The sequence below is a fragment of the Manacus candei genome, unplaced genomic scaffold (genome assembly GCF_025592945.1).
Source record: "Manacus candei isolate 608988 ecotype Guabito, Panama unplaced genomic scaffold, ASM2559294v1 h1tg000060l, whole genome shotgun sequence".
In the NCBI taxonomy this organism is placed as follows: domain Eukaryota; kingdom Metazoa; phylum Chordata; class Aves; order Passeriformes; family Pipridae; genus Manacus; species Manacus candei.
Genome location: NW_026138108.1, coordinates 9,506,903 through 9,522,516, shown reverse-complemented (window position 1 = coordinate 9,522,516; position 15,614 = coordinate 9,506,903). Strand labels below are relative to the sequence as shown.

Here is a 15,614-nt window from a genome sequence, read left to right as displayed (position 1 = left end):
CCCAGCCCTGGGGGGCAGCGGCACCCAGGACCTCATGGGTGCTGGGCAGCCGTCACCTGTCTGACACTGCAGACTCCCTAACACAGCCACAGCAGCCGCGCCTGCAGGGGCTGCCTGGGAGGTGTGCTGGCTCCTGGGGCTGTTTGCAGCTCTCAAAGCCCCATGCCGGTGCTCCTTTCTGTCCAGGAGGCTGCTGGAGGACTTTTGAGAGCCGTCGAACGCCTGTGCCTCATCGTGCTTTCCGGAGAGGCAGCGGGGAGGAACGGCGCCGATTTATTCCCTTAGACCGAGCCTGATCTCCCCCGGCGTTGTTTGTGCAGCGTACTGCGATGTGCCCAACCCCTCCTTCCCTCGGCGCCGGCCCGAGCACCTGCCGGTCTCCAAACGTCACCAGGCTCCGGATATAAAGAGCGGCCGATAAAGCATCTCCCCGGCTCCATCTCTGCGAGCGGCGCATCTTCAGGGAGCGAGCCATACGCGGGCGCAAAGATGTTTTATTCGGGTATCCTGACAGAGCCGAGCAGAAAAGAAGTGGAGATAAGGGAAGCGGCGTCTCTCCGCCAGCAGAGGAGGATGAAGCAGGCGGTTCAGTTTATTCACAAGGATTCTGCAGATCTCCTCCCTCTGGATGGGCTGAAGAAGCTGGGGACTTCGAAAGATACTGTAAGGCTTTGTTGTGTTTACTGGAAGGAGACTTAAGAAGCTGGTAGGGCAGTGTCTTTATTTTGTCTTCGTGCCATTTTTCTGTTGGGAGGAGAAGTTGGCTGCTTGTGGAAACTCATTTTAAAAAATGAGACTTTTATATGTGAAAGGAAGGGAGTACAAATATGATGTTAGCTATAACCAGAGTTGCCTTCTTCTAGTAGGTGCTTCCAGACACCTGGCACTCAGATCTAAAAGCTTTTAATTTTTTCACTTTGGCATGAAAATGTGATATCATTTGCAGTACAAAAATCTTCTCTGAATCAGAGTAAGCCAAAATGGCTTCATATAATACATGCATGCAAACACATGTGTTTGCCTGTGATGTGTATGTAGGCACAACACGTAATCATAAACATTCAGTAAAGTCCAGTCACTATTATTTCAAAATATAAAACTGTCATGATCATGCTTTGATAAAGACATGCATATATGGATTTTTTAATAAAATAAAGATACATAATTTTGGGTTTAAAATATTTACATCTACAGTAATCCATGTGATCCTGTACTTGACATATGACATTACTCATCATGTACAGGGGCTGGAGAGCGTTTCTAAATACTTATGTATGCAAATGTTTGAACTTTCTCTAATGGGAAGGATACTTAAATGTTACATCAAAAGTTCTGACATAAGGAACAAAATCTAGAAAATATATCCTAAAGCTCCTTTACTTTTTTTTTGGTCAATGGTTGCAAAATTGTTGCACCCTGTAAAACAATATTTTTTGCTTTTTTTCAGTGCTTGATATGGATTTTATGGGGGAAAAAAGTGCATCTTTTTATTTTTAGTGGCGTAGTTTTGTTCTGTCACAGCCTTCCTGCTCAGCTGGGTTAGGCTTGGCTCTGCCTGCCTGAGACAAGTGGAATGAGTTGGCTGTTCTCTGCAGTGCGCATGGAGGTGATTTTTTTGACATCCCAAATGTTTTGCAGTTGTAGGAAGTGAGGGTCCTGCCCAGAGAAAGGCTCAGAAGGAGCTTTCCTGGTCACCACTGAATTGCAACTCTCCCACGGAGAGCTACAAAGCACCTTTCAGAGCGTGATGGTGTTGTTATTACTATTACCTTCAAAGTCTAAATAACATGTGGTGGCTCAGTGACCCCCAGTGTGCTGGGTTGAGTGCCTGGTGACAGGTTTTCTGCTCTGCCCAGAAAAGAAGCAACAGGTAACAGGAGCCAGGGGCACTGAGCACTGAAGTCCTTGGCCCCACAGCAGCCAGGACCAGGTTTTGTCCCAGCACCAGGGGCAGAGCATGGGGCTCCTTACCACCACCTTGGTTACAGAAACGTCATCCGAGGTTTGCTTCCTGCTCCTGTGCTCACACTGGCTGAGCCATGGCTGCAGCATCACCCCTGCTGCACCCACAGCTCCTGCAAGAAGGGTCCACGTGGGGGGCTCTCTCCAGGGATATTGCAAAGCCTTGGGGAGGTCCACAGCTCCAAGGAAGAACGAAGGTGCGGCATGGCACTGCCCATCCTGGCTACCCTGGCTGTGGTGGGTCTCTGGCTCGGGATGGGGTGGGAACTGAGCTGGTATGGGCCACCCCACCACAAAAACCCCCTTGTCCCCAGGCCACAGCAGGGGCTAATGGGACAGTGTGCACATGTGGGCAGGGCTCCCTTGGCCACAGGGACCCCCATGGGCCGTGTGGGGAGTCCCCAAAGTGACAGCACTGGTAGATGCCCAGGCCCCTTCCCACAGCACCGGAGAAGACACCATGAATTTCAGGGATGTTGCAGCAGGTCATGTCACAGCGAAGTGACGCTGTGGGCACCGCCATGCTCACACCACACACATCTAGGGTGGACCCACTGTGTATCTCCAGCTATAACAGCTGCCTGGATGTCACAAGAGTTGTCGCTGGGAGGAGCAGGAAATTGTTATCTCTGAGACTGGAGAAGCACCTCTAAAATTGGGCCCCTACCTTGACATGGCCCCAAATTGAGAGGTCTGCATCCAGAGGGGCTGAGCTGCGTGATCAGGAGGCTCAGGGCATCAGAGGTCTTTGCCTAAGGCATTTGCACGCCTTTCTTGTGAATAACTGCACACCTCCTCACAAAGCAGCACGTTCTCATGCCTGAGGCTGCGTGACAACTGTGGTGACGTGGGCAGAGGGGCTTCTGACGTGACCGGCGTTATTAATGCAGGGTTTCCCATGGGGTTTTCCAGCAGCCCTGGAGAAGAGAGGAGGTAACAGCTCCCCAGAGACGGGGACAGGTGGTGAAAACAGATCCTGTCTGTCAGGGTGGGAGCTGGCAGCAAACACTCTGATTTTGGGGAGAAATCCCCTTCCTTTTGGCCATAGAGCAGGGGGTACTGTGCACAGCAAAGGAGCAGCAGGTCACCAGGGTGGGTGCACTGGCATCTCCCAGTTTTACTCAGCTCCTGAAGCATCTCTCCTGGTGATACCATGTACAGGCAGGTTTGATAAATACTTGTAATGATCTGTGTTAAGCTTATGATAATTGTCAGTGTATTACTCTGGCTCAGATCGAATTCTAGCTCCTTCCTCCCTTTACATACTTCACTCTGCCTAGTGTAAGACCAAACTACAGCATAGCATAGCCTACATTGAATTTGGCAAATGTAGGGCTGGATATACAGAGTAGAAATAGTTTTGTTTTGGTGCCTATTAGCCTCTTCCCTGAAGCCCAGAAAACTGGCACGATATGGTCCTTAGCTGGGATGTGGGCTTCCTGACATGGTAACCGTGACCCCCTTCCCAACTTGGACAGGGTGTGCTGGCTGTTGGCAGCTCCTCCTGGTGCTCTGACACTTCTCCTTCACCTCGAGAGCTGCCGAACCAGTTTGAAGGGGCGTTAGTTGAAACAGTCCCGCATCTCGTCACAAGCTGGGAAACAAAGTTATAAATAGCAATGACAACAACAAAAAGCATTTCCCCCTTCCAGCATGCCCTCAGAGCCTCCCCTGGGCACCATCAGGACAACTCTGGGTGTCCCCATGGCACTGGCCTCTGTAGGTGGTTGCAACACTGCTGTTAATTGCTGTGCATTCAGTTGTCCCCACTTTTCCCACGTCCCTGGATTTGCTGTGTCTTGGTTGAAATGCAAAAATCTTTGATGATACATGCACTGTCTTGCTCAGAGACCTGGCTGCTGTCTGGGCACCCAGGGGTGCAGGGGGCAGCTATTATCCCATCTCTTATCCCCCTGTGAGTGGGACTGACAGCACACGAGCACAGGATGCTGGTAGAAGACGTATTTGGATGAAGGATGGGAAGGAGAGAGAGAAATTGGTTATTTCTTGGGCTTAGCTCCATTGGTGCATTAACCCCCCTTTTTTTCCCCCCTACTGTTTAGGTACAGAAGAGAAGGCAAACCCCTTGAGATGGGTTTGGGGTGGGGAAGAGCCAGCATGTTCCCTGACTTTCATCTGCACCTAGTGAAACTGTTGTTGATGGGTCTTGTTATCCCCAGATCTAGAAGCCAAAATAGTGGGAAAACTGCCAGAGAGAGAGAGATAGAGATTGCAAGCTGCAGCAATGCACTTGCTTATACATCAGAGAGAAACAAAACTGGGCAGAATTATTTGTATTTTTGACAGACAGTGGTAAATAGGTTAAGCAAAAGCTGTGTCTCCACTTGCTTCTTTGGGTTTCTACTTTGACATTTTTAGGGGATTACAGGTTTTTGCAAAGTCTGAGTTGGAAAGGGAGATAAGAAAAAAATCCTGGTTTGTATTTATGTGGTGCTGAATGATACTAGGAAATATTTTTGCACTGACACAATGAAATGTAACATTTTATAAAACATTCACCAGGTTTGTGCAAAGCACGCGAATACAGTACCAGATAGTCTGAGTTACTTCAAATACTGTTCCTGGTTCTGTGGCTGGCCCTCACTGGAGGGAGAACACAGCTGCCTTCTCCACTGCTGTCACAGGGAGGTTTTTCTCCTCTCCCTCCCAAACATGGTCCACTTGCAGTTTGCCAGCAAAATGTGCATTTGCAAATGTTCCCTGACACGTTATCTGTTTACCAAGTACGTGTCCATCACTTGAGTCATTTCCATGACTAACATCCCTCACTCTGTTGCACAAGAGTCGAGGGAAACACAAGTTAAAGCAAACTAATTAATAGCCTGAGACAGGATGGTGCTGTAGGGAGCGTTTTCAGCCCCCTCTTGCTAGATTATTTCTGTACTGGAGCACAATGTAAGGAGCATTTGTCCCCCCACAGGCAGAATTTGCTGTGATTTTCAGAAGAGCAAGTGTCAGCAAAAGACAATCCTGTTTGTGATGGTAACTCATCTTCACTAAGTAATGAACTTTTTCCCTTTGGTAATGGATCCCACATAGGATTCATAAAACCAGGGTCTCAGAAAACCCATGTATGTTACTAGTTAGCAATCCATAGGAGAACTTGTAGTTAAAAAAAATTAGGTTTAGTTCAAGGGTAGATGACAGTTAAGGGAGCAATGAGGAGTGTGCTGGTGATTGAGGCCAGACAGATCAGAAGAGTAACCAGACTGTCCTGGATGATGCCATTCAGAAATTTCTCTTGGTCCTGGCTGAATGGGGCTGAGCACGAGGAATTGGCCACTGTATGACAAGCTGTCTTTTGGCCAGCTGGGTCAAAGCTGGATGAACTTCACCCATCTACTTTTACAGTCCAATATCCCCTCTTTTTTCACTTTTTTTTTTTTTTTTAATGATGTGAAGAATTAATCCTCCAAATGTATTCCTGAGCTGCAGGCATACACAAAGGGTAAGAAGGACATCCCATCCACTGTCAGCAAGCCTTGGCTTGCATTTTCGCTCGGATGCGGAGCATTGGAGGTGATCACAGTGCTGACTGTGCATCTCGACTTCTGCCTCATATAAGGGAGTCCTCGCTTCCAAACTGATTTGCTTGCCCCTGCACACAGGGATAGTCCAGCCAGTCTGCCTGCCTTTAATCTAGTTAAGCATCACTGGTTCCTGCTGTTCGGTCTCACTGGGAAGGCTGGTGGCCACTGGAGCAGAGCATGAAGGAGGCAGCACAATGTCAGGTCTGATTCCTCCCCACCATGACAGTGGCTGTGTTATTGCCTGCACACAGGACATGCTCTCTGTTGTGGTGGTCAGACACAGCACCTGCAGCCTAAAATGGTCATGGAGTTTAATTTCAAGTCACAGGTTGCACGCAGAAATAAGGACAGCAAAAACTGGGGGCAAAAGGAGATGACATGTCCCGGTGACCACTGATGCTGGATGTATCTGCCCAACCTCATCAGTCAGGTCCAGTGTAACCACCCATGTTGTGCCTAGAGCAGGATCTGAAGCGCTAACATGGCTGCAGTTATTTTAGGATGATGCCAGGTTGCATTAGACTTGTCTAAGTGCTGTTATTTAACATGCTGCACAGACAAGATGCTGTGCACAAGGGTGTGCGCTGGCCAGCTAAGGGAGCCATGGCCCCAGGTTTTCAAAGTTATCCTGAATCTGAAATTCTCCTGGGATGAGGAGGTTTGCTTGTTCAGATGTCTCTGCAGACACACAGGCATATTTAATTTGAATGCAAAAATTCAGGAATAAGCCATTAAGAATGTCTCACTGTGGACAAATTAAAATCCAAAGGAAAGGAGTAATGGGGAGGGCAGATTAGCCGGGCAGAGAAATGAGCAGATAATCAAGCAGAGTAATTTCACCTCCAGCAGAGTATGTGCATCCATCTGTGGCAAACATTAAACATAAAAAGGCTTTTGGGAAAGCGGTCGGAGGAGATTTTGAGAGGCAGCATGCTTCTTGCAGAGCAAATGGAAATGACAGAGAAAGCAAGAAGCTGCTGCATGAAGCTGGGTGTTCCTGGGAGAATACCTGCCTAGCTACCTACCTCAGACTAGCTTACCCCTTCTCTTCCTCTCACTGTTCTCTGCTGGCATGCCCCTCAGGATTGGTCCCACTTACCCTTAGCAGCTAAAACGTAGCAAAGAAATACATAGGGCAATTTTAGACCAGGTCATAGATCTTCTTCATAATTAGCTGGTGAATTTAATTGGAAAGGTAATTTGTTACATCTTCATTTTTCACATCACTACAGAATTCCCAACATCCTTATCAAGAGATGGAGGCAATTATGGCTGAAACACTAACTTGAAAAAGCTGGACTTGTTTTGATTCCTATATGCAATCAAATCTTGAACTTGAGTTTGGAAAAAAAGGCATCCCTCCAAATTCTGGTTAATATTTTGGAAGTATTATTCCCTGCACAATAAAAAACAGTTCTCTTTAGTCCAAGCCAGGTAAGCTAGAGATGTCTAGGAAGAGTACTTGTAGTCTAGGAATCAGGGAAAGTGACACTTTAGGGCATCCCTCCTGTGAGAGCAGTGCTGGCCCGTGGGCACCACAGGCAGGCTGGTGACGCAGGTCACTGTGGCTTTCCTCTGACTTCACCCTGCTCTTCTGTGTGTGTTCTCTCTTAAAGCAACCACATAATATCCTGCAGAAACGCCTGATGGAGACAAACTTATCAAAGTTACGAAGCAGCCGAGGCTGCTGGTCTCCGAAGGGTGATATCCCACCACAGACCAACAAGCTGAATCAAACCAAACTGGGAAGCTCAGAAAAAACGGAGGATGAAGAGCTCATAATAGTGAGCTGCCAGGTAATAGTCCATCCCCAGTCTTTTGGGGGTTTTTCCCACAACTTTTATTTCTGACACCCTCAAGCTGTGCTCTTGTTCTCCATGTTTCCTGGTTAAGGTTGTGCTCCCTCGGGACTGTCACAGCTGTGGGGATGCATTATCTCTGCAGCTCTGGGCTGTTGTGGCAGAGACAGCCACCTGATATCACAGAACAAACTGGTCTGATGAATGTCTTCCCTCACACATCAGGGTGGAGAGGGTAGCTAGGATGGGACAGCATGCTGAAATACTGAGGCATAATTATCCATGGCAAATCCCTGTGTTCATAGCCTATTTGTTTTCCTCAAGTGCCATCCCTTTTTTCTTACCCAAGGGTAATTTCACATTTCTCCTTCTTATCCCCATGCTTTTTTGTATTTCCCACTCTGCAATATCTCCCCCTTCCTGGGGCTGCTCTTTCTGCTCTCTGCAGGGGTAAAAGGCCCCAGGAGAGCTCAGGACCCAGCACACATCTAAGTGTGCAGTGCAGAAGGGATGGGCTGGCATGAGGAGATTTGATGGGGACTGGTGTGTGCAGAATGGAGACCTTGGACACCCTGCACTCATCCTGCACTCCACACATCATCTCCCATCTCTTCTTGCTATTGCAGTGTGCAGGGCAGGAGCTGAAGGCTGTGGTGGACACTGGCTCACAACACAACCTCATGTCATCTGCCTGCCTGGACAGGTTAGGGTAAGTATCCAGCTGGATTTCTGTGTTGTGGGAACATGGCACCTGGCAGCACAGGGAATGCTCCTGGGGCTGAGGCTTTGCTCACCCCAGTGATGACTGTTCTGGAAGAGAGTGCTTTGGGCTGTGCCTGGGCAAGCCCCTGAGCCTCCTGTTACAACCAAATTCTAGCCCAGTCTTAAATGGCAGGGAGGGAATCCCTTCAGAGGGTTGGATGCATCTGTGTTTTTTCAGTTTGTTTCTTTCAGCCTGTTTGTCATTCAGTGCCTCACAAAATAGCTGAACCTCCCTCAGCCTTCTGAGTCCCTGGGGCGGGTGTGGGGCTGCAGCTTTGCAGGTCCCTGTGTCAAGGCAGGGACCTGGCTGCTGCCCATGCTCCCACTGGTGGCTGCAGCACTGCTGGCCCCAGTACCCGGTGTAAAGGAGCTGTGTGGATGAACGTGTTTGGAATTTGGTGTCTGATGCTGATCCCAACAACAAATTTTTTGGGGTTAAAAGCAAATGAAATATATTTATGGAGTGCTAGGGAGGTGACTGCCAACCATTTGCAACAAAACTCTCTCTGATCTCTGAGGAGCAGAATCAGGCATCAGCTCACAGGGTATCAAGCTGATTTTGGCACTTTATTGCCATGGAGTCATTGCTTTTTGTAGCTAACTTGCAGCAATTATGCAAAAAACAATTGTACCTGCTCCCTGAGCACCACTGCATGGCCCTGAATGAGTGGTGCCAACGTTAATTACTTATTTGCTTTTTAGTGGCTGGAAGGTGGCTGTACTTCCTACAACCTTGTCACAATCTGTGGAGCAGCTCAGCCAAGCTTAGAGATGGTCACAGTGCATTTGGAGGGGTTCTCAGTACAACAAGATGCTGTACTGGCTGCTCTACTCCTCTAAGTCTCACAGTGATGCTCTGTGACAGTTCATCTGCTCCCTGTGTTACTTATGTGTGGCCAGTGTAGTTCTTGCAGCACTGGTCTGCTGCAGCAGAGCTGCCCTTCAAAGACTGCTGAAGAAACAGGTTATACCCTGTTTTCTGCTCTCGGGTTTTGGGGATTCCCTCCTGATCTGAGCGAGACCACTCTTGTAGCAATCAGCCAGGCAGCTGCAGTTACAACAAGGCCCATGTCCCTCCCTGGTGTTACTCCTCAGTGATGAATAAGCTGTGGTTCCTGCAGGCTGGGACCCCAGGGACACCGGTGCGTGCCGGAGACCCACTGAGTGTGCAGGCAGAGGGACACCCATCCCAAATGAGCTGCCAGCCAGGGCACACAGCAGGCAGGGCTACCTCACAGGCAGCTGCCTTCAGATCTTTTGCTGTCTGTGGTTTTGGGGACAGAAGCTAAAGCCAGATTAGCAAAGTGGGTTAAAACCAGGGCTTTGATGCCTGGCTCGCTCTGCCGTCACTGTGGTAGGTTCTGTGCGACAACAGGCACTGCTCCAGCACGTTCTACTTCAAAGCAGTCCAGTGGCAAGGATAAAACATGAGTTTTGTTTAAATCCAGCCCTGGAAAGCAGCAGGAAAGAGGCATGCTGGGTGATTTTGCATTTAGGGGAAGGAAGAGACCCTGCTGTGTGCTTTGCTGTGTGCTGCTGCCTGCAGCTGGGGCTCTGCAGCTCTGGGGATGGGCTCAGCTGCCCAGGTCTCTGGGGACTCAGCACCTCAATGCAGCATGTAGGTGTCTGAGGATCAGGCTCAATTCCTCCTTTCTCTTTCAAAAACCTTTTTGCATCTTGTCATGATGCCGCTCAAGGTCTCTCCCTTGGGAGAGAGTGGAATAAGCTCACGGGTTGCCACAGTGTGAGAAATCCCCTGTAGGTACAGGAGGAGGCCAAGGATCTCATAAACTTCTCATTGATATTTTCCCACTGATTTTAAAAGCCAGTCCCCAAAAAAGCAGCAGAGAGGATTCAACTCCTTCTCCCTGCTACCTCTCCCAGTCCCTGTACCTGTGCCAAATGGTGTGGGCAATGCCCACCTCTGTCCTGGGGCTTCTGCCTCTGAGGGGGCTGGTCCCCCCAGGACAGACAGACACACATACACACACACACTGTCACTGCTGCAATGCGGCTCAGCAGAAAGGCACCTCAAATAGCTGAAAAGTGATACGGCTTTTATCTGAGAGAGACATCAGCGCCTCAAACTGCCTTTCCATCAGATTCTTGTTCAGTTTAAAAGAGAAACTGAAGCTAAATAATTAATCAGTATTGTCAGACTGGTTCACAGGGTGTAGATAGAAGAGACAACTGTACCTGAGGTATTTCTGACATCCATTTTTCCTTTCCTTGGGCTGAATGTGATTGATCTGTCCCCATTTCCTCTGAACAAAGCCAGCAGCAGCACCTAACAAACTAACAAAAGTGTATTGGGTGTGTTGCCCCGGCTGTGAGCCATGTTGTTTAGCTTGGGGCAAAGGAGGCTCAGGGGGCACCTTATCACTCTCTACAACTACCTGAAAGGAGGCTTTAGTGAGGAGGGAGTTGGTTTCTTCTTACTGGTAACAAGTGACAGGACCAGAGGAAATGGCCTCAAGTTGTGCCATGGGAGATTTAGTTTGGATATTAGGAAAAATTTCTTCACTGAAAGGATGGTCAGGCCTTGGAACAAGCTGCTCAAGGAAGTGGTGTGATCTCCATCCACGGAAGTGTTCAAAAAGTGTGTGGATGTGGCACTTGGGGACATGGTTTAGTAGTGAGCTTGGCAGTGCTGGGTAGACAGCTGGACTTGATGACCTTAGAGGTCTGTTCCAACATTAACATTTCTATGATTCCATGGGGACACAGTGTTGGTGTGGACCAGCTCCACTGGTGGAAACTGGAGTGGACTATCCCTTCCTTACATCCACACTGCGTTAGGAGCAATTTTATGTCAACAGCTTCCCAAAGTCTTGAGGAAATGTAGGAAAAAGATTCCTCAGGTAAAACCCAAAATCCAGTACAGAACCATGCTTGGGGCAGCCCCAGAGTGCCATTGTGGGTTGTGCTATGGTCTATGAGTGTGGGCTGCTGGCTGCCTGCAGGGATCCACAGACGACCTGCCAGGGAAGCAGCTTTCCAATAACAGCTTGGTAACATGAGCGAGCTAAGAGCACTTCAGTGTAAGTACCCTCCAAACACTGTTTGCTCCCTGCTGGAGCAGCCAAACCGTGGCTGTTTGATGTTAGAAGTGTTTTCAATGCACAGGTTAAAGGAGCATCTCAAAGCTCTCCCTGCCGAAGACGAGATGGTTTCGTTGCAGAACAAGGTGAAAGCCATCGGCCAGGTCGAGTGTCTCGCCCTCACGGTGGGAGCGGTTCCCGTGGAGTGCACTGCCCTCGTCGTGGGTGAGTGTGTGTGTGTGTGTGTGTGTGTGTTCCTCTGGGTATGGGCTGGGGTTCTACTCCCTCTTACCCAGCAGCAAAAATGAAGTTTTAGAAAGACGTTAAAACTAAAATAAAGAAAGTCCCTGCTTGGCCCTTCAGCGGGAGGGAGGGAGGATGTGTCCAGCAGGGCTGTGCTGGAGGCACCAGGCTTGGCTTCTGCTCTGCCACGCCAGTGGAGCAACCACTGCATCTCCCTGTAGGTGCATCTGCCTGCCCTTCTCTGATCATCTTCTCCTCTGGAGTCACTCAGTCCCTTTACAAACAGGGTTTTATTTAGCAGAGCAGCCATGAAGGAAGGATGGAGTCACTGACAAAAAGCGTAGGAGGGCATTTTGAATGTATAAATCTGAATAGTCATGTTTTTTCAGAAGACAATGAGAAACCCTTCTCCTTTGGGCTGCAGACACTGAAGTCTCTGAAGGTAGGGGTTTTCCAGCGGGGTGCTTACCCATGCTGGTGGGGGAGCAGGGATCACTATGAATTGAGGTTTTCCCTCTTACCTAAAGGCATTTATTCTCTACAGTGTGTCATAAACATGGAGAAGCACCACCTTGTTCTGGGGAAGACGGACAGGGAAGAAATCCCGTTTGTGGGTGGTGACAGCGCTGCGGCAGGAGAGCAGTAAGTTGGCTGGGGAGGTGAGCTGCATTGCATCCCTGAGCCTGATGGCTCAGTGCCCCCCAGTAGGGGCATGCAGAAGCCCCCAGATCATTGTTGCAGGAGACAGAGAGCTCACTGACCCTGGCAGAAATTGTTTCATCAACTCATTTAGTTTTGAAATGGAGTCCCTGGCTTTTTCAGCAGCCTTTGTCAGCTTTTGCTGCTTTTTTTCTGGTAAACATTGCACATCAAAGTGAGCGTCTGAAAAGACACGCAGAGGGAAATGCCTTAGGAAGCGTACTTTTTGGAGGTCACTTGGAAGACTCCTTGAGTTCTGCTTTGACATTGTTCCCAAACAAACCTTTTTCTGGAAAATATTTATAGAACAAGGCTGGTAAACCCACATCAATGTTTGAGAGAGAGATCCTGCCTGGAGATAATGGTGTTGCCACTTCTCCCCGCATTGCCCCAGCTGCCCTCCTGCCAGCTGTTCCCGGTGTCCCGGACTTTTTCAGCCTTATCTCCCCCCAAAAAGATAAATATATGCTATACCTCCTAAATGTGTGTAGCTGTGGTGCCTGGATCTGCAGGCAAGCAGGCAGCAGGCAGGGCAAACCCTGTCCTTCCAGGCACAGCATGAGGCTCCTTCTCTCTGAGCACTGTGGGATAAGAGATGTATCACTGGTTCCTGCCTCTGACTTAAGAAACCGGCAGGCACCGAGAGGGGGATTTGCACTTAATGTGCCTTCCCAGGCAGCACTTGTGGTTGCTGAGTGATGAGCAACCTAGAAAATGTTTCCTCACTGCTTAAGAAAGCATCTTTGGCAGGTGATGCTGGTCAGCATCTTCTTTAGCTGCCTGTCACGACCAGCCACAGTCATTTTGGATGTCCTGCAGCCTCCGTGCAGCTCCAGCCTGCTGTGCTGGACACCACTGAGCTCAAGGAGCCTGGGTGGGAGCAGGGAAGGAGCACACCTTCCTCAGCTAATTGTATTTATGGTCCTCGGGGAGTGCCTGAGGGATGTACGGACTAGCGCAGGGAGTCAGGAAGAGAGCACACGTGCACCTGCTGCATGCCCAGGACAGCCAAAGGCCAGGAGAGCTGGCAGTGTGTGATCCCAGGGAATGCCAGGTACAGCACTGTGGGGGAACCATGCAAAACCACTGGGTATTTTCCCTGTCTCCTTTGAAATAGGGATGCGAGAGATGCAGTCGAGTTCTGTCGCCACTGCAGTGATAAATTATTTCTTAGTACTGCATTCAAGGGCAAATTATGCTACCTTTTTTTTTATTTTTCATGAAAAATGCCTGTTTTATTGAGTGTCTTCTCCCTCCTGTTCCAGCAGTTTGGAGGCGTAAAGAGAAATTGAAACACCATCCACACACAAGAGCTTGACATCAAAGAAATCCTGTGCAGCTGTTCCAGATGAAACAGCAGCGCGCTGCTTTGACAACATTTATACTAGGCTACAGCTTGAGTAGAGCTAAATGAAATCCTGTTTGTAGCCAGTAATTTAGAGATATTGTCATGTTTATCTATGTTTTTTGAGAAACAAATGTGTGCTTATTTTCTGGACTTTTCTATAACCTGTCCTCTTTATTACAAACAGTTGGGAAAACCTTATGAATTTCTTCTGATGAGAAAAATACTTTTTATAGTGGCCTCGTATGAGTAATTATATTTAGCTGTCATTAGAGGCTATCAAAATGAGATTTTTATTAATGATTTTTCCAGGAACTAAGCATTTATATTCACTTAATTGATATTGCCACATTCAAATGGCCATTACCAGGAAGTTACTCAGAGCAAAATAACAATGTTAATACCACCTAGGAATTATAGCTCATCCTGTTAGCATAGTATTGTTGCCATGTAATTAAGGATGCAACTGCTGGCTTGATGAGAAAGAGCAATTGCAGAATTATTAATGGGTTAGAGAGTTCTCTGCAGTGGTGTGGCAGAAGCACAGAAACAGGGTTTGGGAGGGCTCCCAGGGTGATCTTCCACAGCCCCCAGCTCACTGTGGGGTTGGCATAGGGCTCAAAACCCACTGAGGAGGGATCCTCCAGGCAAGCCTTGGCTGTCTTCCTGTGGGGGTAGTAAAAAAAAATTAATCATTGTATTGAGCGAAAAAGCACCAAACAAGCACAAAAACATGTTGTCTGGAAAGCATCAGATACAGAGCCTCAATGGTACATCAGGACCCAGATGGCCCCAACGTGCCCTTGGTTCTCCCCTGCCACCAGGCCTGGTGCCTCTGCCTGCCCAGCACCCAGCCTGAAGCACCCACAGCAGCCAGGCTGTGCTCTAGTGTGGGTTATCACCTCCTGTTGCACTTAAGTGCTGCTGCCAGAAATGCCATATTTTTTATATCTATCTACAGATTGCCTGGGATTTTAGGTATGACACCAACCTGGATTACCCTCAGGGTGAGGAGGGAGTCTTTGCCAAGACAAGCGTTTCATTTGGTGTTACTGTCCTGTAGCAGCAGGGTTGCTACTTCGTTTGCTTGCAGACCAGAACAAACAAACCTATGGCATTGCCTGGGGGGGGGGCCTGGCTTCGCACAAAAGCAGCTTTCTAGATTTTTAAAAGCTAATAATTAATCTTTGTCATCTGCTGAAGAGGCACCTTTAAAAATCAGAATAATGTCTCTGATGTTGTGCATCTGCTGTCAGCTGGTCCCTCTGTGCCGTAGGAGCGAGAGTGCTGCTCCAGCAGCTCTTTCTTAGCAAAAGCCCTTTGGCCCTGGCGGGCACAGGCTGCAGGGTGACTTGGCTAGGCTGGGGGGCTCCTGCAGGATCCAAGCTGCTCCTGCCCCTAGTCCTCCCTGCATCCATGGATGCACCACGTGCCCAGGGATCCCACCGGGCGGAGCATCAGCTGCAAGTACTGACAGCTTTGCTGACATTCCCACTTAGGAAGTGTCTTGATGGTCCTGGGTGAGGACCAGTAACTCTTGTCACCTCATGGCTCAGACCTGGAGCCCATCCCACCAGCCAGGCTCCTGCCATCTTTAGCCAGTCCATGCCCACTCACCTGCCGGGGCATCTGAGTTGGAGCTTTATCTCCTGCAGTGAGTTTGAACCTCTTTTCAATATTGGGTATGTCTAGAAAATCTGAACTATCTGTATTTTGAGCTATTTTCTATTTTGGTGATAAGTTTCAGTGCTTTCTCTACATACAATATTTTATAAAACACAGCTATATATATATGTATGTATTTACAGGGTTGGGCTGTCCAGGTCAGTCCTACTGATGTGTTGTAGAAATATTTCACTAACTATGAAATATATTTGGTTATTTTATATGCTATGAGTTTGGTATTTTGGTACTTTTTTCTTTCTGTGCTTATTACTGTGCTAAATGTCAAATTAAATCTAAATAAAGTTACACTGATATTACAATTTATTTGCTTGTTCCCTGGATATACTGGTTTTTGTTTGTTTTCAGTGCAATTCTCTGTTGAGAACAGGAGTTAATTTCACTCTTTAGTCTGACAGGGCTCCGAAATGTTTTTGGAAATGCTGTTGGGAATTTCCATCAGACCAAAGAAGAGAAGCAGTGGAGATGCACTAATCAGGCAGGATAAAAGGCACAAGGCATTTGGGTTAAATGTGAGCCCTCGAAATCT

The 15,614-nt window shown here is 48.3% G+C and overlaps 1 protein-coding gene across 2 annotated transcripts; it reads left to right on the top strand.

Moving 5' to 3' along the window:
• The first annotated feature begins 217 nt into the window (after positions 1 to 217).
• On the top strand, positions 218 to 15,387 carry NRIP3 (nuclear receptor interacting protein 3). Of its 2 annotated transcripts, none has more exons than XM_051803917.1 (7): positions 218 to 663; positions 7,130 to 7,309; positions 7,939 to 8,021; positions 11,201 to 11,340; positions 11,748 to 11,800; positions 11,903 to 12,000; positions 13,326 to 15,387. In XM_051803917.1, exons 1-7 carry the CDS (start codon positions 490 to 492, stop codon positions 13,336 to 13,338), a joined length of 741 nt encoding a protein of 246 aa, XP_051659877.1. In that variant the 5' UTR covers positions 218 to 489; the 3' UTR covers positions 13,339 to 15,387. The 2 variants fall into 2 exon arrangements, with proteins under 2 accessions (XP_051659877.1, XP_051659876.1); XM_051803916.1 differs by having other exon boundaries at positions 13,323 to 15,387.
• Positions 15,388 to 15,614: the final 227 nt, after the last annotated feature.

What these genes read in the sequence shown, in the direction of transcription:
- NRIP3 (XM_051803916.1), top strand. Translation starts at nt 490, where the DNA reads ATGTTTTATTCGGGTATCCTGACAGAGCCGAGCAGAAAAGAAGTGGAG. An exon ending in TCATAATAGTGAGCTGCCAG is followed by an intron (nt 7,310 to 7,938) that starts GTAATAGTCCAT and finishes TTGCTATTGCAG; the next exon opens with TGTGCAGGGCAGGAGCTGAA. An exon ending in GCCTGCCTGGACAGGTTAGG is followed by an intron (nt 8,022 to 11,200) that starts GTAAGTATCCAG and finishes TTCAATGCACAG; the next exon opens with GTTAAAGGAGCATCTCAAAG.